This window comes from Mytilus californianus, unplaced genomic scaffold (assembly GCF_021869535.1).
Source record: "Mytilus californianus isolate M0D057914Y unplaced genomic scaffold, xbMytCali1.0.p SCAF_2, whole genome shotgun sequence".
Taxonomy (NCBI): domain Eukaryota; kingdom Metazoa; phylum Mollusca; class Bivalvia; order Mytilida; family Mytilidae; genus Mytilus; species Mytilus californianus.
In genome coordinates this window covers 11,883,976-11,910,250 of record NW_026262668.1, presented here as the reverse complement: position 1 = coordinate 11,910,250, position 26,275 = coordinate 11,883,976, and the positions used below count along the sequence as shown (strand labels likewise).

Below are 26,275 nucleotides of genomic sequence, written 5' to 3'. Positions count from 1 at the left end.
ATATAAAAAAGCAGCAGCAAGAGGGTTTAACAGCCATTCATCAACATCATTATTTACTTTGAATATCAATAGCAGAGACATATAACTTACAATTGTATTATATGTCTCTGTCAATAGGTATCATTTTTCCAGATTTTCAAAAAATCATCTCTCGTTTGTTTTTCGTTTTGACTTTAAATTTGGTTTAACCAAGGATTTGTATAGTGAAATCTCACTTTACAAATCCTTGGTTTAACTGAGTTTTTTGCATATTGAGAGGTTTAGTTTTTGACTAAAAAATATATCTTTGAGGTCTCGATGTAGCATTTCATTACTATACCTTTGTCATCAATTTGTTGAATTGTTATATGTTTGATATTTTTTAAGTTTGGTATCCTGGAAATGTTCTGGTTTTGCAATAAAATTTTATAAACAAACTATCTGGACATTTCCTGATCGTCGTAAGTATGCAGCAAACTGTAAAAAGAGAAAAATTCGTTTCTTCAAACGCTTTGCTGAGAGCGAATCTTTTTCTGATTCCCTGTCAGTGAGTAAACGACGTCAGTATGTTGTGGAAGGTAAACATTATACAACCAGTAAGTCAAAAGCTAGAAAATGTGAAATGGGTAACACGAATCACCAAATAACACCGTTATTAGCCAAATAACACTTGTAATCACCGAATAACACTTGAAATTTTAATATTAGCACATATTGGTGACATTTAAACATTGATAATTAAATAATATTGTATTATAAGTGTATTTTATAACTTAAAAATGATTTATAGAAAGCAGGTAAGTTCATAAAGATCGCATTAAATATTAGTGTGTACATCCAACATGGCGACCAAGGAAAACAAATGGGAAGAATAAAAGAATGATTGCATACAATCCCTCAACGTGTTCATTTTAGACCACTAAAGTGGAGCCCTCACGCCATGTCAAGGTAATGAACAATGTGAGGGTGGGCGCCTCCCCTTTTAAAGAAAATATGGAATATTTAACTGTTTACAATAATATTTTTTTTTTTTATAGTTATTAAAAAAATAATATTATAATCAAAAATTTCTACTTTTAAATAAAATATCTGTGTATTATTTATTTTTTTTAAATTTAAAAATGGAGAGTAACCAAGCCCTTTTAAAACTACTAAGATATCCTGCACAAGGCACGGGCTTATCTACTATAGTCCGCGAAATCAATTTATTTAGAACTTATTGTTAAAAAATATTTTTTTCCAGTTGTACGTCATGTTCGCCTTTCACATAAGTAATCATTTTAATATTTAAGAGCACAATAAGTAAAATTATTTAGGTGAGAATAGGTGGAAACCCCATACCTGGGAGAACCCATCTAATGCTCATGGGAAGGTCTCTACCCTTATGGAAAAATAAGGCTTCTTGCAAATATTTGCGGCAATGTTGCTGCAAATATTTGCGGCAATATTGCTGCAAATATTCATTTTTCGTATGCAAATTAGTTTTCTTGCAAACAGTTGCTGCAACATTGCCGCAACAAATTGCTGCAATATTGCGGCAAATGTTTGCGGGAAAATCAGTAGCTGTGATTGTTGCAGCAATATTGCGGCAAATTCATTAGCTGCAATGTTGCAGCAATATTGCAGGAAAATTAATTTCTTGCAATATTGCAGCAACATTGCAGCAAATCTTTAAACAATTTCAGTTGAAAAAATTAGGAATTGAAAACAAAGCATTTAAAAAAATATGATTTAATAATAAAACAAAAAATTTTCTCTGTCATCTATAGGTTGTCGTGTTACATCTGTGTATCTTTTAGTTTCGTTTGTCATTGTACTAGCTGTCCTTAAAATTGAATTTACTGATTTCAAATACTGCAAAATAAAAGTTGAAGAATTTAGCATATATACATGATATATAAAGAATAACTAAACATTATAAAGATATAAAGTTACTACTATATATTGTAAATTCTGGACTTAAAAATGAAAATAATACTTTATAAAGAGATCTATAGAGCAAATTTCTGTATTTGTTTTACTTGAGGGGTCAATGTCTAAAAGAAATTGTCAAGTACGTCCTTCTAGAAATTGCATGTTTTTCAAATTTCTGGATCTGCAACTGATATATATAATTGTAGAATACATTTAACCTCATGCCAGTACTAGGTTGTTATTGTTTTTTTAATATTTGTTTTTCATTGAACTATAACATAATTGGTCTTGTTTATTTTTTTAAATTTAAATTTTGGTGTTTAGTCATGTTTAAGTTGTGTATATAAAAGCTATATTTTGTTGTCATTTGTTGATAGATGTCTTATTGGCAGTCAAACCACAGATCACTAATTTAATACCAAACTGCTTTTATTAGAAGATTTTTTGTTTTAATTTAAGTAATACTTTCTAAAACAATTTTTTTTTATTGTTTTAAAAAGATTAAAAAAATATCTCAAGTCTTACACAATTTTAATAATATTTATGTGCATAAATCTATAGTCTAATATTTTTCTCGGCTCTAATGTTAAGAAGACACTTTAAATATCACTATTCTGAATTATAAGAGAGCATGCACTTATTCAAAATGGTGGACATTCTAATCTATTGTACTTACCAAAAGATGTTATCCAAAATATGTGTAAACACCAATCTTCCTAAATCCAAGAGTCATGTCATCTGAAGGCTACATCTGCACTCTCCAGTGCCAATAGAATTTATTGGAACTTTTGGATCTAAATCCATTGTAAAATTCATATTTTGTTCATGATAGACGACATCTTTGTTTGTTGTATGAATGTTCAAATTGTCCAGTTCAAATTTTGAATTTGTTGATCGAGGTTGTTTAGGGTATTGTGACAGTGTGATCCCTTTGAAATTTGCCCCTAATAATACATTTCAATTGCTTAAATCTTGAATATTTGATATATATTATAATAAAAAAAATAATTATCTATTTTTTATTTTTTCATCTTTGATGTTATAAGTTATAATGGAAATATATATAAGAAAAATGTTCTACCCTTAATTTGGCCTCAAACTCTGTGTACATTAATTTATAATACTTCCTGTCTTTGCCACTACACAGAGATAAATAGAAGACAGATGGCACATTACATTTCTATCACCAGCTCATATTACTAATTGAGATGAGAAAGAGGGCATGCAAATAATGTGTGTATACATAATTTTAAAATAATGATACTAGAAATTAAACAAAATGCAACCTGCAGGTGAGGCTAAATTCATTTGATTGAAAATATAAAAATTAAAATATTGTTCACAGAAAAATGTCACAAAAAAGTGACAAAAATTAAAGGCATATAATATATAGAACAAAAATTATTATGTCTCAATTATTTAGGTTAAACTTGTTGAAATAAATACCAAAGTATTCTTGAAATTCTTTCTTGTTACAAGATATCATATAAATGTGATGTACAGTTTAGGAATTGTTTATAAGCATTGTTATTTGAAGATTTTTTTTAAAATGAATTATTCAAATATCCTGATATTTCTGAGTAAAGTGAAGTATGACGATAATAAATGTAGATAATTACAAGTATCCAAATATTCAAAGAAACATGTGGCGTAATGAACCTTAAATCTTAAAAAATAATCATATGTAATATTTTTATATGTTTGAAATATTGGTGCAAACTATCATGTCTGACATTTTTAAAGAAATGTTTCTTGCAAAATTGTTGCAAATAGTTATTCCTTAAACAATAAAAGAAAAGGTTCCTGCAACATTCTAGCAAACAAACTCTTTCTTGCAACATTGCAGCAAACTTGCTGCAATTTTCTTGCAAACAAATTTTGTTGCAGTAACATTGCGAGAATGTTGCAGGTAGCTGCAACAACCTGCAACTTTCTTGCAAACACTTCTTGCAAACAAATTTGTTTGCCGCAATATTGCAGCTATATTGTTGCAATATTGCAGCAAACTTTTCATTTCTGTAAGGGTAGTCAAATGCATGGTTATCCTGGTGCCACTTTCAAGAGATTGACTGAAGCAATTGAGGCTGGCTTGTTTGTGCATTATAATCCACAAGTGGTTATTTGCCAAATAGGTAGCAATGATTGTGACAGATATTCTTTTGATGAGGCTGCCTTCAAAACAGACATGAATACTTTCATTTATGCTTGTCTTTCGAGAGGAGTATCAGTAGTATTCATGTCTGTTATGAAGCGGTCTGGGCCTTGGTATTGCACTCCCGGTGAGCATACAGTTCGCCGAGAGATAGTGAACAAAATGATGAAAAGCATTGCTCTTGAAAATCATTTTTTACATTATTTCAAGCCAACTAATGTTTATCGGACAGAATACGAAGCTCGCGACGGGATACATTTCACTGAAGAAGGCTACCGTGCCTTCTTAGTAGCTTTGAGGAAGTCGGTCAGTTGGTTTATTAACAAAGTTAGCAAATGAACGGAAATATTTTCTCAATGACTCCACGTGAAATGTATTTTGTTCATTATTGCACAAAAACTGAATGACCAATTTATCCAACATTGGTTTTCCCAAATGAATAACTCTTCAAGAGGTGCATTTTATTCACATTACAAACAGGAATTTCGTTTGGAAACCTATTTAATAAAGTTTAAGCTGTGTGACAGGATTTATATAGCAAAATTCAGATGCTCAAATTTAAAATTTCCTGTAGAAACGGGAAGATGGTCTAGAATACCAAAAAATGAGCGAATTTATCATCTCTGTGGAAACGGGATAGGAGTTTTATTATTATGTTGATTTAAAATCCGAAAACACGTTAGTCCATTTGTTATCTGAGGTCTTGGCAATAATATGGAAGTTGTTTTCAATCGATATGAAGAAAAGGAGACAGCAAACAATAACAAAAATATTATATTTATACCAAAATTATATGGGGTACATCTAGGAGGGTCGTAATGGGGGTACCTTCATGACGAATAACGGTAAAAATTCTTGCCTTATGATGTTAACGGTAATTTTTGCTGCATGACGATAAAATGTACACTTTCTTTTAAACGTTAAAAAAATCGTAGATTTTGACGAATCACGTTAATTTTTTTCAAAAAATAACGGTAACGATAATTATTTGAGACCTCTGACGAATCACGACAAGGATATTTTGACGAATCACGGTAAAATTTTAACCAATATGACGCTAACAGTAGCCGAAAATGGCAGTTTGACGCCTGACGGTAAAGGGCATTACTACCCTCATCTAGACCAGATCTAGAGTGGCTAGTTGGCAACTAGACCAAATAATTATGACATATATGAAAGCTTTTTAACTTTTTGCTTTGACGTTGTCCTGTAAACAATGAGGGATCTCTAAAAAATCAATAATGGGTCAATACGCCCATGCAGATTCCTGTTACCATTGGGTCATAATTGATCATAATACACCTTATCGCTATTTGTCCGCCATTACTGTGGCCTAAACATTTAGGTTTAGTTTATGGTTATAATGTTTTTTTAGTCATCAATATAAACTTTGTCAAAGTTCAAACCTACATGGATTTTTTAAAGGTGGATCATCCGCTATTTATCGCTATATATTTCCTCAGATAGAATTTTCTTATACTTTGCCAAAATGGAGATTTTGCCATGTTTTTTGAAAAAATATAATCAAAAGTATGGGTCAGCGTGCTATTTTTCAAGCTACAAGTCGTCCAAAATTGCCCAATTATGCATAGATTATTCATGATAAAACACTTTTTTGTGAATGAAAAGAAATCTATGAGATAGAATATTGAAATAAAGATGAGAAAATAGGTTTTATGATATGCTTTTAAGAAAGTAAAAAGAAAAAATGGTGTCACCTAACTTGTTTTTTTTGCTACAAGTAAAAAAATGAAAATTTCACTATCATTCCAGTATAAAATTTTTACTATAAGAGTTAGCTCCCCCAAGAACGTATTATGGCCAAGTTGAAAAATTGAATCCAACAAAAAGAAATAAGTATTTGTTAAAACAGTCTTGATAAGGCAATAAATCACTTTTTTTTTTTTATTTAAACGAAGAGTCTTACATGTACATGTACATATTTAATTGCTAATCTGTCTAAATATTTGCAGATTTAATTTAAGCAAATTAAAGAACTAGACCAATTGTGTACTGCTATTTTATAATCCAAGATGGCGATATACAGTAAATCTACCTTAAATAAATCAGACAAAAGTTTTTTTATAATCAAAAGACAGTATTAATATATTAAGAGCAAAATAATGAAAATATTTTTTTTTTCATTTTTCTGTATTTTACTGATTAGAGGACTCAGTTTTTATCATAGCTTACAGTCAGGTGTCAAATTTTTATAGAAATCAATTAATTTCTTTGTCAAACCTTCATAAAATGTTATGAAACTTTGGAAGGAGCCTTTTTATGATTAAGAGATAATATCTGCAGCAATATTTTGAAAATGTTTTTTTTTTTTCATTTTTAGTATTTTTGGTGATAGATGAACTTATTTTTTTTTTAACATTTACAAACAGTCTGGGATTCAGTTGTTTTAACAGGATAAATGTGTAATACTTCATGGATTGTTAAGAAACTTGGACATAAACTAATCTTCAAGTTCAAGAAATAGCATCTGAAGAAAAAAGTTTGATTAAAATTTATAAATAAAAAAAACTATTTTACTGATAATGGACTTGCATTTTATTTGAACAAACTGATCTGTTGCTATGTTATTTTGAAATTGAAGTTGATTTTCTTTTATGGCTTGATATGATCTTGTTTTCAGTATTTGAGATGTTATTGTTTTACAGTTAACATATACAGTCATGACAGTTACATGATTAATAAGACTACTGACTTCATTGCCTATCAAAATATGAAACACCCTTCAGCTTTAGAGATGCATCATTAGTATAAATGAATTTGGGTTGTTCTATGCTGAACATTTCAATAATTTGTCACAACTAATTAATATAAGTGAAAAATTGAAATGCAATTCATTTTTGGACTACAATAAAAACAAAACTTAAGGTGAGATAGTGATTCTTTTTTTTTAAGGTAAAAAGAAATGGATATGGACAGAAAATTGTTGATTTTGTATGGAAGTCAAACAGGAACAGCTCAAGATGTTGCAGATAAGGTTTACAGAGAGGCTAAAAGAAGACATTTTTCAGCAAGAGTTACTGCTCTTGACAGTTATGATATTGTAAGAGACTGGTGTAGGATAAACTATCTAGTATTTATATGATAATTTACATGACAAAAGAATGAAAGCAAATTCCAAAGCATGACATTGCTTTATAATCATTAAGATGTACTGCTTATTTACAAATTAAGACCCATTTTGATTCTTACAAATGTATATAACTATTTAGAAAATTGTAAGATGTTAACGTTAGACTTGCTCTGGTGGAACTCCGGTAAAACAAATGAAGTCACTTAACTTAAGCTTTTAATCCTGACAATTTTAATGTACAAATACATATAAAGGTTCACACATTCTAGTTAAGTCACTTATCTCCACATGCAAAATTTTAATATAATAAAATCAGTCACTTATAGATATATGTATATTACATGTACCTTTAAATTGTGGCAAGATGCATTCAACTCTGATCTTAAAATTGGCTTTGAACTTGATCTAAATTGGTCAAGGTTAGTGGTTCTCTCTAGGTACTACAGCTTCCTCTGCTGACTGGCCCCCATGATATATAGCCAAGAGTGCTGAAAGTCACCTCAAACACTAACACTCAAGCAATTTAGAAAAACATTTGGTTGGTATTTGACTGTGTTTTTCGCTGGTGTAACATCTGTGAAAAAGGTGGTATGGTTTTATAAAATGCTGTACAGTATTGAAAAAAGGTGGTACAGTTTTTCATGTAACTCAAGATCATGATGTGTAAATTTTGTATATTTTCTTTTAAGGTAGCCCAATAGTAGTACCACACAAATTGATCTGACTGTACAAGGTGCTTAGCTAGCACTTTTATTTGTGAATTTAAAAAGTTAATTTCATGTTGAAATTCAAGAGTCAAATATTTTGTTGCAATCTATTCATACTTGATTATTGAACCTGAAACATTTAAGGTTCATGTATGTTTTAGTCATTTCAATGAATTCTCTGTTACAGTCTAATTTGATCCAGGAGAAGTTAGTAATATTTGTATGTTCCACAAGTGGACAAGGTGACCCACCAGACAATATGAAGGTATTTACAATTTATAGCCACATTTATATCTTAAGATTTAGATTAATGAATGGAAAATCTATACTACTAAATACTGATGTCCAATTTGTTAGCCGGCATGATGTAAAAAACGATGAATCAAAGAATTCAACTTTATATGTAACTTATATAGGACAATGGTGTTGATTAGAAGTTACACCATTCTAGACCCTTTTGTTTTCCACATAATTAATTATTTAATATTACCAATAATTAACATACTGATACCAATACCAATAGTATAATGTCACATGTTACCTGTTACCTTATGTGTACGTTCCGCCTCTGTCAGGTGCACCACCAAATGGTGTATTTGGGATTTGCTATATACATGGGTCATAATAACACCTGAACTTCATCATTATACAGGGATTGACATTAATGAGTTCTATCATTGACCAAAAAAATATATCTACAAAGAGTTTCCGGTTGTAGTAAGAAAACCAGGACGGGTTCAAACAGAAAGATTTTGAAATCAGAGAACACTGTGCACCGTATAATCAGCATTACTTTATCAAATGACAATACCAATACTAAAAATCCAGGCTAAAAATAAGGCGTCTGTACTTTTATTCAGTCATGGACCTGCCACATGTCGTGGATATGTTCTAGTATATACTAATAAAAGACTTATTTCATATTCACTTTGTCATATTTTATTGAAAAATACACATGAAATACACATGATTGGTTTACAAATGAGTACATATGTATTTTAATACATGAACTAATGTAATGTTGTCAGTGTTTTACCTTTTTTCCTGAGTTTATTTCTGCTGTTAAGCGTCATATCTTAGCCTTTTATCAAAGTCATCCTCATTGTAAAGGTCATGCCATCATCATTTATCATTAGGCCATCAACAATGACCATATCACTCCAGAAATGTTATTTTCTGAATTATTACTATTATTTTCTGAGGTAGTTCCTTTCATGTGGCCTTTCAACAGAAGTAACTTTAAAGGATATGTATTACAGTAACTGTATTATGGGTTTTGAACTATAAATAGACATTAATTGATAGCTGTGATTTAATTTATATTTTATCTGTAGATGTTTTGGAGGTTTATACTGAGGAAGAATTTACCAGTCAACTCACTGAGTCAGATGTCATATGCTATGTTAGGACTTGGTGATTCTGCTTACCAGAAGTAAGTGCACATGTACCAAACATCTAGTACCAAATAAAACAAGTGTACCAGATATTTTTCCAATGTTTTTTAATGACAAATTCCTGTACTCATTTTTCATACCAACTGTCAATATGATAGTCAACACATTTATATTAACCCTTGTCTGTAAACATCAAAATTATTTGTAAAACTGTATTATTTGAAAACAAAATTGCTGATTTTTCATAGATATATTAATTGTCGAAATCCGGATATGGTGTACTAATTTTTGCACCTTTTGTGCGGTATACCATCTTTTCCGCAAGTTTATTGTTTTCTGTTTGGTATTAAATTAATAGTTAAGATCCATTTTGTTACATCTGGTGATTTGTTTATTTGGCAATCACCAATGGCAGTCAGCAGGATTTAAGAACATCCGTTGTTCGGCCTGCTAGTCAAATGCATTTTGTTAAAATATACTTTTTCACTTTTTTGGTCTTTTGGAAAATGTTGTTTGTGCTGTATTTAGACCCCTCTACCAAGAAATTTGTTTTGCATGCACACGTATAAAAATTGTATTTTTTTATCAAATGCAATCATAGATTTGAAAGTTGTTTTTAATTTAGACTTGTTTATATATATATATATATATGGCAGTCAGCAGCGTTTAAGAACATTCGTTGTTCGACCTGCTAGTCAAATGCATTTTGTTAAAATATACTTTTTCACTTTTTTGGTCTTTTGGAAAATGTTGTTTGTGCTGTATTTAGACCCCTCTACCAAGAAATTTGTTTTGCATGCACACGTATAAAAATTGTATTTTTTTATCAAACGCAATCATAGATTTGAAAGTTGTTTTTAATTTAGACTTGTTTATATATATATATATATATGGCAGTCAGCAGCGTTTAAGAACATTCGTTGTTCGACCTGCTAGTCAAATGCGTTTTGTTAAAATATACTTTGTCACTTTTTTGGTCTTTTGGAAAATGTTGTTTGTGCTGTATTTAGACCCCTTAACCAAGAAATTTGTTTTGCATGCACACGTATAACGTTGCGGCTTTTATCCAATGCAATCATAGGTTTGAACGTTGTTTTCAATTTAGACTTGTTTATATATATATATACATGTGATGATAGATATTTGATATTTTACCACAAAATCCTTCTGCATTTGATTACATGCAAGTAATATTTGTGTCATTAATGTCAATGACCTACATATTATGATTAAAGGACTTGGGGGAAATGTTAAGGGTAGAACTGATTCTTCTCAATGATTCCGTATTACGAAATATATGACGATATATCAATAGTTTTCCATTATTGCAATCCACTTTTCTAGTAGATTAATTTTGTGCAACAAATTAAGTAAGAATCTGGTTATTGTGACCTAAATTTTATGCTTCCAATTGTTCTAAATGTTAGAAACCAGTGTTCGATGTAGCAATGAGCTTCAATAACTACATGTACTACATGTTTATCTATATGATTTAAAAAAAGAAAAGTTTATTTCAAAACATTCCAGGCCCTATAACCTCTGTGAGCAACTGGATCTTTTTCAAGGTTTATGCTTATGTTTTAAATATCTTTAGTATTATACCCAGTTTTTCATATGACTATATTTGGGATTGTAAATTATCATTTTGAAAAAATTTGGTCATTATTATCATCAGTTATGGCTTAGACTACATCTTGTTAAAAAATAATTTTGGAAGCCCTGCTTGTTACCTTTTAAATTTATATCCAGTTTGTAGCTGAATCTCATAATATTTTTGTCTTGCAGACAAGAACATCATTAGAAATACTGTAAATTCAGAAATTATTGCGTGCATTTTTTATTGCGATTTTGTCATTTTAGACTAAAATGCGGTTTTAATTTTTGCAATATTGAGAAATCCTGTTTAATTCATATAAAAAATTTCAAAATGCGAGTTTAAATTATTGTGATTATAACCCTGTCGCATTTTTCGCAATAATAAAAACATCGCAATAATTTCTGAATTTACAGTAGATAGATTTGTCATTAATCATCTTAGAGTTTGCCAAGGTGCAGGATGGTTCACTATAGAAACAATAATTATTTAACTAAAAATTCCAAAGTCAAGTAAAAAACTCATTTTATTGGTTCAACAAGCTCTTTACCAATTTTTAGAATTGGTCTTTTATCCTATATGAGTTCTGCTGTCTTTAAATCCAAGAATAATCGTTAGTAAAAATAATTATTTATTATTCACTTCTATTGTAGAAAAGAAAGTAATTCTTAGCTTTATATTTCAGATTTAACTTTGTAGCTAAGAAGTTATATAAAAGATTACAACAGTTAGGGGCTGGTAGTTTGTTACCTGTGGCTTTAGCAGATGATCAACATGATTTAGGGTATGTTCAACATACTATGTTGTTCACTATTACAACAGTTAGGGGCTGGTAGTTTGTTAACTGTGGCTTTAGCAGATGATCAACATGATTTAGGGTATGTTCAACATACTATGTTGTTTACTATTACAACAGTTAGGGGCTGGTAGTTTGTTACCTGTGGCTTTAGCAGATGATCAACATGATTTAGAGTATGTTCAACATACTATGGTGTTTACTATTATAACAGCCAAGGACTACATTATAGTTTTCTTTTAACTTTTAATTGAGATATATTTTATTATCCAAAAATATTTTGAGAGATGGATTTTCTTTCACAGTAGACATGATGGTTCTAATGAGATGCAATTGTGATATAATTTTTGTAAAGGTTCATGACTGGATTAATTAACATTGGTGTATGAGTTCATTTAGCACGGTTGCCTTTTATATGCACTTAAAAGGGCAAATTTCAGAGAATGATGAAGAAACCTTTATAAAATAAAAATTGCAAACAATAAAAAGCCAAGCACAAGAACACATGATATATTTATAAAGGAAACATGGGAAGGAAAAGTCAGTCATTATTTTAGAATTAGAAAAATATACTTTAATCTAAAACCTCTTTGGGGCGAGTTTACTTGGTTAGAATTCTAAAAAAAAAAATAGCCTGAGATGTGGTCTCTTATATAGATTGGTTCTTACTAAATATGAATGGGGCCTCAGTGGCAGAGTGGTCTAAGTAGTTCAACTGCTGTATCACTAGCCTGTCAACATTGTGTTTGTAAGTTTATACCCAGCAGGTGAAGGGTGTATTTGACTCCAATCTTAATTGACTAGGATTGTCAGTTTTCCTACCGAAGGTCGGTGGTTCTCTCTGGTCACTCTGGCTTCCTCCACCAATAAAAACTGACTGCCACAAAATAGCCAATAGTGTTACACCAATCAATCAATCAATCAATACTAAATATGCAAATAAATCAATTTATGTAAATATTTGAACTCATTTTGAAGTTAATTTTATTGCTGCTTATTTGTTTGTTATAATGAAATAGCTGTTTAAATTAGTTTGAAAATACTCTGTATGCATATTTTTATATTCAAACAAAATTCCTGTTTATAATTTTCAGACCTGATGCAGTTATTTACCCTTGGTTGGACTCTTTGTGGAAGAAGGTTCTGCATATCTATCCATTGCCTCCAGGAAGGGAGATAATCAGTAGTAGTATTAGGTAAGTAATAACCACTTGCAGCATGTACATTCAATACACACAATATTTAAGATTCATGGTATATCCAATGAGTACTCTTGTGAGGAAAATGATTTATATTCTGGTAAAATTTTGAAGTGTCTATTTTTTACTTGTACATGTACTTATTTACTTGGATAAGTCCTTATTTGGCAATCTGCCAAGTTAGCAAGAAGCCGTGATATTAAATTGTTGATTATGATTTTGTTGATGAACAAGTAAGACATATATCTCTGATGTAACATATTTATCTGTAGAAGAAACTGTCCATCAGTAGGTTTGAACCAATTTTGCTGAAACAAATGGATCAAGTTTTAAATGTCTTAATTGAAATGTGTTGAAGTGAACTGTAGCAGTAGATAATAAACAACTCAGCAACAGAGACTTCCTGTATAAAATGACTTTTTACGTATTCAAATGAATGTATATTTTGGTATTCCATTAGATGTTACCAGGTAGGGGGGAATGTGAAAAATGAACATATTTTGATATATTGTGTTTGAAAATTATTTTGTAGACCTCCATCAAGGTATACAACAACTTTTCTAGATAAAACAGCATCACATCCAGACTTGGATAATTACAGAATTGGTAACCACAGCCAAGCAGCACCAAGCCAATCAAATCCTTTCTATGCCAAGATGACATCAAATGAACGAGTTACAGCATACGATCACTTTCAAGATGTTCGATTAATTAGATTTGACATAAGTAATTCAAATATAAGGTATTTTGTGATTTGAGAGTGTGACTGTTTTATTTCTTTCTTCTCAATTAGTTCACTAAGTAGTCAAACTACTGAATCACTAACTTGTCAACACTGAGGTTGTGAGTTCGAATTACCACATGGCAGGTGCATATGACTCCAATCTTAATTGACTAGGGTTGTCAGTTTTCCTACCGAAGGTCATGGTTTTCCCCGGGCACTCTGGCTTCCTGCACCAATAAAAACTGACTCCAATCTTAATTTGACTAGGGTTGTCAGTTTTCCTAAGAAGGTCAAGGTTCACTCCAGGCACTCTGGCTTCCTCCACCTATAAAAACTGACCACTGCGAAATAGCACAATAGTGCTGTAAGTGGCGTTAAACACCAATCAATAAATCAATCAAATAGTTCATGGATATTCAGTATGAGCCTGTGAGGATGAGTAATCCTCAGTTTGCCTTTGAGGAAACTACACACTTTACTCTAATCTTCAGAAGACTAAATTTTTTCATATAAGCAACTTAAAATCTACCTCTTTCCAAATTGGAGATATATTTTTTTGTCAAGTCTGTTCCAATAGTTTTTTCAATGCAAATTGTCTTGTAAACTTATTGGAATGACTCGACCAGGGCTGTGGTCTTGAAATTCAGAGAGCAACTCATCAAATTCACAGGAATATACAGTAATATCTGCATGTGAAAGGTGCGCTTGACTCTGATCTTAATTGACAAGAATTGTCAGTTTTCCTGCTGAAGGTTGGCGGTTCTCTCTGGGCACTCAAGCTTCCTCCATCAATTAATACTGGCCACAGTCATATTACCTAGAGTACAGATAGTGGTGTTAAAGACCAAAAACCAATCAATCAATTGATGGGTAATGCAGGTCAAGAAATCAATGATGAATTGTAAAAGTTTATGTGTTTTCACAACATTTCAAGAAATAAACTTTTTTGGTTGAGAGTCAAAAACTTAACAAACAGGAAGAGATAATTTTTGGTAGAACAACCTTTACAATCATATTTTTCAACTAAGAAATGAAAAATGTATCTTAAATGTTTATCAATGTTTTATCCAGTTATTCCCCAGGAGATGTAGTTGTGATTATGCCACAGAACTCACCAGAAACTGTTACAGAATTTATAAATCATATGAAGTTAAAAGATGACAACTTTTTCCATATACAGCAGCAAGATCTAGGTAAACTGTACAAGATATTTAATTTTATTTGGATTAAACACAATATACCTTTAATAATTGAATAATTTTCTAATATGCAAGTCATTTTAAAAAAATCTCACATATTAGTTATAATTCTCAACATATGTCTTATTTATATTCTAAATTCCAAAATTTTTCAGTTATCTGATGAGATGAAATTTAATTGGATCATTCATCTGAAGATTTGTTTGTTACTTCAAAATTATCTAGATTATTGCACTTCCTATTTGAAGAACGAAAGAAACTTCTAGAAAATATAAATGTAGTTTGAAAAATAAAAAAAAGGATCAGGAGTTGTCTCCCATAGGCCTAGGTCTATAAATTAAGAAAACCTATTTTCTCCAGGTCATAGTGGCTTCCAGAAGACTTAATGTTGCGTCAATGACATTGTTAACATGTTACTTTGTTTAAATGTATACATGTTTTTGTAGAAATGTACTTTAATCACTCTAATCATTAACTGTGCTTTATTGTGTAATAATTCATTTTGATTGTATTGCTCAAATTTTGGGCATCATCATTGGTCGATAAAAAATATCTATCTTCTCTTATCTTATCTAGGTATTCATTGAATTAATAACGAGCAGAAAACAACAAATAGCATCAAGATATTGATACATATACATACATCCATGAATTGTTCTTTCTAATATTGTTAAATTAATTGGCTATCTACAGTGTAATCTTTAGGAGTACAACACTGTTATTAAACTTAAGCTGAAGAACTTTTTACCTTTTACCAAGGTGAATTAATTAACCTAATGTTACTTTTGTATTAACCAACAAAAAAAAAGGAAATTAAACATGAAGTATAATAAATATATACATGAAACACCTTTCACATTTTCTGCTCCACACCTATTCAAAAAGGTATAAAGCAGAAAAAAAATTAAAAAGGCTTGTGAAACTAAATTTTTATTTTGAATGGCCTTTAAATGTTAACTATACATGTATAAGATTAATACAGACAAAAGTTATTTTATTTGTTATTAAATAAGCAATTTTCAACAGTGCATTCATAATTCCTTTTCTCAGAACTTAACTGTCTTAAACCCCTGTTTTAATTGCAATTGTTGTAAAAAAAACATCAGTTTAACAGATAACCAGACATATAGGAATAACGGTTGCCATGAATATTGCCACCTCCAGTTTTCTTGATAGAAATTCGATCTCCTCTCTTTAATGATAGAACAATACTTTGGTACTGTGTATTACCATGGTCTGTTTTGGCAACATATCCATTTGAGAAAAAAGTATCATTTTTCATCCATTTATAGTGAACATCATTAGCTCCTTGTGCCATTATCAAACAGCCCATCACATAGAGCCCGTTTTTTGGTGCTGTGAACACTCCTGATGAGGGATTGTATTGATTTCCTATGTTTGTCTCAATATCATCAAATTTTATGGTTTGCTCATTAGGAATGGTTAAATGTTGCTTAACAAATGCAAGAAAAGCTGGCTTCTCATTGTAACCTGCAACAAAACAAAATTCACTGGTCATGGACATTTTTTGATAATGCAGATGATGATACCGGTCATGAGAATTGTTTGCCTGGTCATCAAGACATTAGTAACCTTGTTCAAAATAGTTTTGTTCAGGGGTCAGGGTTTGAAAATCAAGCGAATAGCATTTTTATAAGACAATATTATTTCTGAAATCAGAACAGAAAACAACCATACCTTAAAGTGAAAAGAAAAATATGCAAACAGGTCACTTATAAGCTCTACCCCTTTATATTGGCAGGAGTACTGGGGTGTATGAGCTTGGTCACCAAACATTTTTAAATTTTGAATATTGTGCAGAAAAAAAAATGTATAAAAGTTGGAAGATTTTAGTTGTAGAAAATTTACTTAAATATGTTTGCTGCAAAATGGAAATGAACAAATTAAGTATTTCAGTTTGAAAATTAAAAAAAAAAACATCGAACCATTTCTGTTGTATTATATGAGTAATTTCAGTTATAAGGTTATAAAAATTGATAAAATATGTACTTACTGTTAGATTCACAGCCGAAGTTAAATATCTGATCTGCAACACAGAAGTTGGTCAAAGTTAACAAATGAATTAACCAAAATTTCAACATTGTGACACAAGCTATCTGTAGGGCTTATCTGCTGCCTCAGATATTTCTTGGTAGTTAATAGAATTTAAAAAAAAAATTGTGTTAATCTTTGCCCAGTCATACTTCCTAAAAGGAAGTTGTCAATTAATTTTTGTAATTCCTTAAGTTTGAAGTAATTTATGTCACACATACTCTTTTTTTAATCAACATTACACAAGTGATTAAAATTGACAACTGGGTCATTCTTAAGTGTTTCTGTCAGTGCACTACCAGTGTGGTATAAGAAAGACAACTCAAACATATTTTCAGATAGATTTTTATACATACACAACTTTACAATAAGACGATGCCTACCTAAATAGTTAAAAAAAATTATATCTATTAAGCATATTTTTTTTATTTTCCTTAATTAGACAATTCCTTTACATTCTTTGTTGACAATAATTGAATAAATTTTTTTTTAAAGTGATTTTTATGGGTGTTATAGGACTTTTACCATATTTTGACTTTTGTACCACAATGATACATTATGATACATAATTTAATTCATCTTTTATACAGTGGCATGAGACATTTTGCTATGGCTTGGCAATCTAATTGTATTTATAGATATAGGATTACTTGGCACATACAATACTTTTCACCTGACATATTTGTTCTATTTATAGATATAGAATTACCGGTCACGTTACCACATCCCTGTTCAGTACAGTATTTAGTACAACATCATTTAGACATCAACAGTGTACCCAGAAGATCCTTCTTTGAACTGTTATCGTTCTTTGCTGACAATGAATTGGAAAAAGAAAAATTAGAGGAATTCTGCACAGCAGAAGGACAGGTAAAATCCATTGATACAGATGATAGGATATGTCTTTCATTTCATCATTAAACTATGAAGTTGAAATACTACCTGATGTGGAGATGAATTTGATTTTTTTTTTTAATTACAATTTAATAATGGTAATATTTTTTAAAATATTTCCTATGTCTCTATCATGAAATTTATTTTGATCTTTGATGGGTAGCTGTAGAAAGATTTTCCACAGGCCTTATTTTCTATATTGTCTATAATCACTGTGTAAATAACTTCTTTTTTGAATGACTATACTTTAATTGATAAACCTTTTCTAAGGAACTAATTGTTGGAAGTGTTTTAGTACATAATGGGAATCTAATTATACCCCCGCTTTAAAATAAGTCCCCTATACCGTGTGATGTGTTTTCCTATTCATCACTCAACAACTTCCTGTTTACTGAACACTTGTATCATTTTACACATGATAGCCAAGTTGAAAATTTTCGTCACATTTTTCTCAGGAACTACAATACAAGGATTTCTGAAATTTGGTTTCAGGGTTTATATGAGTCAGTTGTACGGTGTGATGTGTTTTCAGATTCATCACTCAACAACTTCCTGTTTACCTTATACTTTTAGCGGGGCGGGGGTATCATTAGTGAGCAGTAGCTCACAGATTCACTTGTTGTACCATTATGTGTTTTATAGGAAGAGTTGTATACCTATTGTAACAGAGTCAGAAGATCTATTTTAGAGGTAATTATTAACATAATCACAGCTTTCGCTAGAGGAGTTTAATGTTTAGCATTTATCAAGATTTTTTTTTACGAAGTGTCTACATTTTGCATTTTTGAACTGAAATGTAAAATTTAGCAGGGCTAAATACAGGTGTGAAATAGAATAATAAAATAATAAGAATGGACAGAGAATTTCAAGTGTTGTATGAAAATTGGCATTTAGGTCAGGGTAAAATATTTTCCTGACAACCTCTGATCAAAAGCTGTTTGACTCTACAAATTCTTTCAGTCTTGCATGCTTAAAATATTTTTTAAACATGCTTAAAATACATTTTTAAACATGTGAATGTTTGCTCTCTAATAAACAGGTTCTACAAGATTTTCCCCACACTAGTGCCAATATTCCATTTGAATACCTGTTTGATCTAATACCTGTTCTTCAACCAAGGTCTTTCTCAATAGCTTCATCACAAAAGGTAAGTTTCTTATTTTTATAGTCAAATTCATGCAAAAATTTTCAAATTTAAAAATAACATTTTTGTTGGATTTTTTTATTTTATTACCAAGAGTTCAGTTAAGATTTTGTATTTTTCAGTTCAGACTTAAATTTGACAAATTTATTATGACTTAAACTAATACAGAGTCAAAAACAAATTATGCCAGTATGACTGATTTATACAAACGAAGATATCTAGCTATATAGAAGTAAACATGAAGTGTTTGAATGTCTTATTTAAAAAGAAAATAAAGAAATACAGTTTTGAATTATATATATTTTCAAAGTGTTCAATCAATTTTTTTTATATTTTAAAATCCTAAAACAGGGGATATTTTGTTCTGCTTTACAATACTTTTCTGTTCTGTTTGGTTTGACAGATGTATCCAGATGAAATTCATGTTTTGATGGCAGTTGTTAAATATAAGACAAAGATGTTTAAACCTAGACTTGGAGTTTGTTCTACATGGTTAGCTGGCATGTCACCAGGAATAATAGTGCCTCTATGGGTAAAGAAGGGGACTATAGCCTTTCCCACTGACCCAGCTTGTCCTGTTGTTATGGTGGGTCCAGGTATGTTGGTCACGACCTTCAAGCAAGAGTTGAAAATTTAAACCTCTAACAGTGACATGCAGTTTAAAATGATTGCAATTATTGATATGGCAATAATGGTTTACTGTAAATTGAGAAATGTTTGTGATTTTTTTTATTATTGCCAAAAATTGCAACAAGATATGTGTCGCAAAAATCCAAACTTGCATTTAAAATTTTTATAGCATTATTTGTATGCAGATTTTCCTGAAATCGCAACACTTAAACTTGCACTTTTGTTGATTGTTCAACAATTGCCACAATAAATGTACGCAATAATTTCTGCATAATTTAATTAAATAACCAAGTCTTCTTACTAATGCAGATATTTGTTGCCCGACACTACATATAACGAAGAGAAATGGGATATATAATTTCAGCCACATACTGTTTACAAGCACACAAAATTTCAGGTGTCTTTAAAGAAAAATTGTAAAGGGAAAAATGTTGACAAAAGAAGCAAAGAAGGATTAGCCTTCTATTTAAAAATGTTTTCAGAACAATGATTCCACGAAAATTAATTCATAAATATTTACCATGAACAAACACTACATATGGTGGTATGAGCATTATCTCATGCTTACTCATTCTCTTTCCAAATATAGAATTTTTTCCCTATTCCTATATTTAGGTACAGGATGTGCGCCCTTCCGAAGCTTTATACAAGAAAGAACTGTTGCTGGAACAGGAGGTGAGAGTACAAAGATATTTACCAAACTTGATAGCTCTTGATAATTTATTCCATAACATGTGCAGTTGTGGCCCTTTTCCCTCTTTTAAACAGATTAATATATGGAAATTCACATGTCAAAACATAACTCAAGGAATGGAATGATACATGATAGAATTTCTCTTACCATGTTTTCTAATGTATCCCTTGTTTTACTTTGAAATCAGATTGTAATCAGTTTCCAAAGGAAAAATCAGGTTATCTTATTGGTGAAGAATGGCGGGCGGGTGGGTGGGCAGGCAGCTGCCAACAGTTTCTATGCAATAATTATGCCCCCGCCGTAGTGGAGGGGGTATAAAGTTTTACCCTTGTCCGTCTGTACCTACGTACATACGTCCCAAAATTGGTTTCCGTTCTCTAACTTTAGTTTGTCTCAACTAAATGTTATGAAACTTATACACAATGCTTATTACCACAAAACACAGATTAAGTTTGAATTTTGGTGGCGTCACTTTTATCGTTCTAGAGTTATGCCCCTTTACAAATGGAAAATTGCTGAATTTATCGTTTCCGTTCTCTAACTTTAGTTTGCCTCAACCAAATGTTATGAAACTTATACACAATGCTTATTACCACACAACACAGATCAAGTTTGAATTTTGGTGGTGTCACTTTTACCGTTCTAGAGTTATGCCCCTTTACAAATGGAAAAATTGCTGAATTTTTCGTTTCCGTTCTCTAACTTTAGTTTGCCTCAACCAAATGTTATGAAACTTATACACAATGCTTATTATCACAAAACACAGATCAAGTTTGAATTTTGGTGGCGTCACTTTAACCGTTCTAGAGTTATGCCCCTTTAGAAATGGAAAAATTGCTAAATTTTTATTTTCTTCTAAATATCATGTTATTATACGACCGCAAAAAATTTTTGCGGTCGTATATTGGTATAAATTTGGCGTCGTCGTCCGAAGACACATTGGTTTTCGCACTCTAACTTTAGTTTAAGTGAATGGATCTCTTTGAAATTTTACCATAAGGTTCAATACCACAAAAGGAAGGTGGGGATAGATTTTGGGGGTTATGGTACCAACAGTTAAGGAATTAGGGGCCAAAAAGGGGCCAAAAATAAGCATTTTCTAGTTTCCAGACAATAACTGTGGAACGGTGTATGGATCTCTCTGAAATTATACTACAAGTTTCCATACCACAAAGGGATGGTAAGGATTTGCTTTGGGGGGTTATGACTCAAACCGTTTAGGAATTAGGGGCAAAAAAGGGGGAAAAACAAGGTTGTCCTGGTTAATGGACAAATAATTTAGTACAAAACATAATTTAAAGCAGTGTAAGGGAGATAAATCAAATACATCATTGAAATTATCTCCCTTACACTGCTTTTAAATTATGTATAAAGTAATGGTTAATGAACAATTAAGATAATTTAAAACAGTGTAAGGGAGGTAATCCAAATACAACGTTTTGGTTACTTCCCTTACACTGCTTTTAAATTATGTTTAAAGAAATGCATATTTATAAAGGAAGACCAGTAAAAATATCTGCAAATGTTGCATCTTTTTTTTTACAAAAAAATCCATATGAAAGATTTGACACTATATTTTAAATTCTATTATAAAATAGATTAAGTTAGCACTATGGTAAATTTAAATGGGTAATTATGGTTGCAAACTCCATTGGAAATTTGATTGAGATTATGAACATATCTTGAGGGAAAGAATTTTTTGGGGGAAAAAAGGGAGGGGGGGTAAAAAGAAATCGTGGGGGGTCAATTTTTTCTCATTTCAGATTTCAGAAATTAAAAAGAATTATTCTTCAAATATTATTTTTTTTTCAAATTTCAAATATTGAAAAATTTCAAAAAGTAATCTTTAATTGCACAGTATGGCGCATTAGATTTGTAAAATCTTTGACCACATTTATTTATTTGTTATGCCGAATCTAACCGTGTGTTTAGATTTTTAATTTTGGGTCCAGTTTTCAAATTGGTCTACATTAAGGTCCAAAGGGTCCAAAATTAAACTTTGTTTGATTTTAACAAAAATTGAATATATGGGGTACTTTGATATGCTGAATCTAAACATGTATTTAGATTTTTGATTTTGGGCCCAGTTTTCAAGTTGGTCCAAATTGGGGTCCAAAATTAAACTTTGTTTGATTTCAACAAAAATTGAATATATGGGGTTCTTTGATATGCTGAATCTAACCATGTATTTAGATTTTTTATTTGTGGACCCCACTATCAAATTGGTTCATATTGAGGTCAAAAGGTCCAAAATTAAACTTCGTTTGATTTCATCAAAAATTTAATTATTGGGGTTCTTTGATATGCCAAATCTAACTGTGTATTTAGATTTTTAATTTTGGGTCCTGTTTTTTAAATTTGTCTACATTAAGGTCCAAAGGGTCCAAAATTAAACTTAGTTTGATTTTAACAAAAATTGAATTCTTGGGGTTCTTTGATATGCTGAATCTAAACATGTGTTTAGATTTTTGATTATGGGCCCAGTTTTCAAGTTTGTCCAAGTTGGGGTCCAAAATTAAACTTTGTTTGATTTCAACAAAAATTTAATATATGGGGTTCTTTGATATGCTGAATCTAACCATGTATTTAGATTTTTTATTTGTGGACCCCACTATCAAATTGGTTCATATTGAGGTCAAAAGGTCCAAAATTAAACTTCGTTTGATTTCATCAAAAATTTAATTATTGGGGTTCTTTGATATGCCAAATCTAACTGTGTATTTAGATTTTTAATTTTGGGTCATGTTTTTTAAATTTGTCTACATTAAGGTCCAAAGGGGCCAAAATTAAACTTAGTTTGATTTTAACAAAAATTGAATTCTTGGGGTTCTTTGATATGCTGAATCTAAACATGTGTTTAGATTTTTGATTATGGGCCCAGTTTTCAAGTTTGTCCAAGTTGGGGTCCAAAATTAAACTTTGTTTGATTTCAACAAAAATTTAATATATGGGGTTCTTTGATATGCTGAATCTAACCATGTATTTTGATTTTGGACATTGGACCATAATAGGTTAATTAAAAAAATTCAAGTTCTTAGACCACATTCTTTCTGTGTCAGAAACCTATGCTGTGTCAAATATTTAATCACAATCCAAATTCAGAGCTGTATCAAGCTTGAATGTTGTGTCCATACTTGCCCCAACTGTTCAGGGTTCGACCTCTGCGGTCGTATCAAGCTGCGCCCAGCGAAGCATTTTATTTTTAAAATTGGAGTTATCTTTCTTTTTCCATGATTATAGTTGAATCAACTACAATCAATGCTTTATACAATGCAATGTTTAATTTTGACTTCCACAGATAAAACACAGATCAAGTTGAATTTGGGTAGTGTCACTTTTTAACCATTATTGAGTTATGCCCTTTATAAATCGAAAGATTGCAAAATTTTTAGTTTACATTCTGTAACTTAAGTTTGCCCCAACCAAACATTATGAAACCTATATACAATATTCATTACCACAAAACTAAGATCAAGTACAAATTTTTTGTTTCCATTTTCTAACTTTAGTTTGCCTCAACCAAATGTTATGAAACTTATACACAATGCTTGTTACTACATAATACAGATTAAGTACGAAATTTGGTGGCAACACTTTTACCATTCTTGAGTTATGTCCCTTTATAAACATAAAAATTGCTGAATTTTTCGTTTCCGTTCTCCAACTTTAGTTTGTCTCAACCAAATGTTATAAAACTTATACACAACCGTTCTAGAGTTATGCGTGTTTACAAATAGAAAAATTGCAGAATTTTTAGTTTCTGTTCTCTACTTAAGTTAGCCTCCACCAAATGTTATGAGACTTACACACAGTGCTTATTACCACAAAACTCAGATCAAGTTCAAATTTGGGTAGCGTCACTTTAACTGTTCTTCAGTTATGTCCCTTTATAACTACATGTATATGATATGAAAGCGGGGGCATCATCTGTGTCCACATGTGGACACTATCCACATTTATTTTAATATGAACTCTTCAACCAATGTTTTTCAAATTTTAATATGTTGTTACTGCTGACAAAATTGAGGTACAGTTAGATATTTGGTTGCTACTGTCTCAATGCCATCATTCTTACAAGGTTAATAATCTGTAATAACTGAAACAAGCGGAACAAGACGAGACATACAATTTAGTGTCAATTACCAAAAAATGTAATTCTTAATTTTTGTTTTTTGTTTTAAGGTAACACATTATACTTTGGATGTAGAAACAAAGACAATGATTACTATTGCAAGGATGAATGGACAACTCTGGTCAACAAAGGATTACTTAACTTAATTACTGCCTTTTCTAGAGATCAGGTATGTTTATGTTGTTTGAAATCACAAAATCAGATTCACACTCTTACAGAAAAAGTGAAAAAAATAAATTGATAGTTTTTTTCTTTTTTGTCTCTTTTGTGATCAAAGTCATGACGATGAGACATAGCGATCCTACATTTCATTGTCAGGGTTGTGCCAAAATCAGAATCAGTCTGTTAAAGCTTCTTTTCTACAATAACTTTGTCAAATCTTCATAGAATTTAAGGAAACTTTTATAGAGACTTCTTCATAATCAAGAGATAACATCTAGAGTATAATTTAGATATTTTTCTGTATTTTACTACTATGACTTTTTTATGTTTTTTTGTTTTTTTTTTGGGGGGGGGGGGGGGTGGGGTGGGGGGGGGGGGGAGAGTAGTGAAAGGAGTTTGTCTACAGTGATTACTATCCTGAAAACATTGAAGTTGGGAGTTTAAACCCTGAATGTGGCATATTTTTTAAACTCCAATCTTAACCAACAATCCAGCCAAAGGTACTCCATCTTCCTACACTACAAAAAACTGACCACATTGGTAAAGCCAAGGTAGCTTTAAGGTTTTTTTATTTATTCAACATTTAGATAAAATCTGTTTTCAAAGATTTTAATACTTGAATAACTCTCAAAATTTCATGGAATTATTACAAACCCTGTATAGAATATCTTCAAAATCAAGAGAATGCATCCTGAATGATTAAAGCATATCATGGTTCTTGTACTTTTCAGGATGACAAAATATATGTTCAACATAAAATATTGGAAAGTAAATTAATGCTGTGGAATATACTGGAGAGTGGTGGCTGGTTTTATGTCGCAGGGTAAGTTATAAATCAAACTTTTTACATAATAACTGGTTTTTTTGTGTGATGCCTATCTTTCTGAGCAATATTATGGACAAGATTGATTTTATTTGTAAGATTGAAAAATTCACAATTTCTGTGGAATATTATAGGAGAGAAATGGATGGTTTTATGTTGCAAAGCAAGTCATTATGTGTAATGATAGCACTAGTTATGTACTACATTTTCCATTATAAAGAAAAAAATAGTAGGTATTTTCTCTATTAGAAAAACCAAGAAGAAATTTCTGCTTCTTATTGATTCAGAGGTGAACCAGTGTGTATAGCTGCTGATCATTTAGCATCTATCATTCGATCAAATCTAGCAAATTAACTTGTCAGTTTTGCATCAGCTTATTTTGAATTACCAAATTTAGATATATTTAAATGTTTTGAGATATATTTAGATATATTTAAATGTTTTGAGATATATTTAGATATATTTAAATGTTTTGAGATATATTTAGATATATTTAAATGTATTCCAGATGATGCAGATCAAATATTGAAGTTTTAAATAAACACAGTGAACGATTAAGTTAACCATTTTATTACTTAATTGCTTTAATCCTAAACAAAAAAGTTTTTTTTTTCTCAGATGTTCAATAACCAATTTTTTTTTTCACTGAGCTCTCTCAGTAATAAATTATTGAAAACCCGTAATAAATTATAAAAAAACAACCATGATAATCTGAAATCACTCTGTTTTGTATATAAATTAAATCTTTCATTTTCAGAAATGCTAAACGAATGCCAGATGATGTAAAGGATGCAGTTAAACAAGTGATAATGGATTGTGGTAGTAAATCAGAGGACGAAGCTGAACAGTATATCCATAAGCTAGAACAATGTCGTAGGTACCAGGCGGAAACATGGTCTTGACAGAAAATATATTCTAGTAATAAATTAAAATTTTATTACGTTTTTGTCTTGATTACTGGTACTTAAATTTTGCAGCATAATAAATCCCAAGTA

At 30.7% G+C, this 26,275-nt stretch overlaps 2 protein-coding genes across 3 annotated transcripts; one reads left to right on the top strand and one right to left on the bottom strand.

The window, feature by feature from the left end:
* Positions 1–524: 524 nt before the first annotated feature.
* LOC127729227 (NADPH-dependent diflavin oxidoreductase 1-like) lies at positions 525–26,217 on the top strand. Of its 2 annotated transcripts, none has more exons than XM_052236955.1 (16): positions 525–575; positions 6,959–7,106; positions 8,031–8,108; positions 9,178–9,275; positions 11,517–11,615; positions 12,722–12,823; positions 13,359–13,568; positions 14,622–14,743; positions 17,499–17,671; positions 18,338–18,385; positions 18,735–18,842; positions 19,243–19,435; positions 20,085–20,144; positions 24,346–24,464; positions 25,189–25,280; positions 26,038–26,217. In XM_052236955.1, exons 2-16 carry the CDS (start codon positions 6,969–6,971, stop codon positions 26,180–26,182), a joined length of 1,785 nt encoding a protein of 594 aa, XP_052092915.1. In that variant the 5' UTR covers positions 525–575; positions 6,959–6,968; the 3' UTR covers positions 26,183–26,217. The 2 variants fall into 2 exon arrangements, with proteins under 2 accessions (XP_052092915.1, XP_052092914.1); XM_052236954.1 differs by lacking the exon at positions 525–575 and adding an exon at positions 4,680–4,723.
* Positions 15,664–16,984, bottom strand: LOC127729246 (complement C1q-like protein 4). The gene is made up of 2 exons (XM_052236989.1): positions 16,764–16,984; positions 15,664–16,240 (listed from the first exon to the last, which is right to left on the bottom strand). Exons 1-2 carry the CDS (start codon positions 16,849–16,851, stop codon positions 15,852–15,854), a joined length of 477 nt encoding a protein of 158 aa, XP_052092949.1. The 5' UTR covers positions 16,852–16,984; the 3' UTR covers positions 15,664–15,851.
* Positions 26,218–26,275: the final 58 nt, after the last annotated feature.

Coding starts and splice junctions, on each gene's coding strand:
- LOC127729227 (XM_052236955.1), top strand. CDS start 6,969: ATGGATATGGACAGAAAATTGTTGATTTTGTATGGAAGTCAAACAGGA. Junction 17,672..18,337: donor TCTGCACAGCAGAAGGACAG/GTAAAATCCATT, acceptor TGTGTTTTATAG/GAAGAGTTGTATACCTATTG. Junction 24,465..25,188: donor CTGCCTTTTCTAGAGATCAG/GTATGTTTATGT, acceptor TGTACTTTTCAG/GATGACAAAATATATGTTCA.
- LOC127729246 (XM_052236989.1), bottom strand. CDS start 16,851: ATGTTGAAATTTTGGTTAATTCATTTGTTAACTTTGACCAACTTCTGT. Junction 16,241..16,763: donor CTTCGGCTGTGAATCTAACA/GTAAGTACATAT, acceptor GTTTTGTTGCAG/GTTACAATGAGAAGCCAGCT.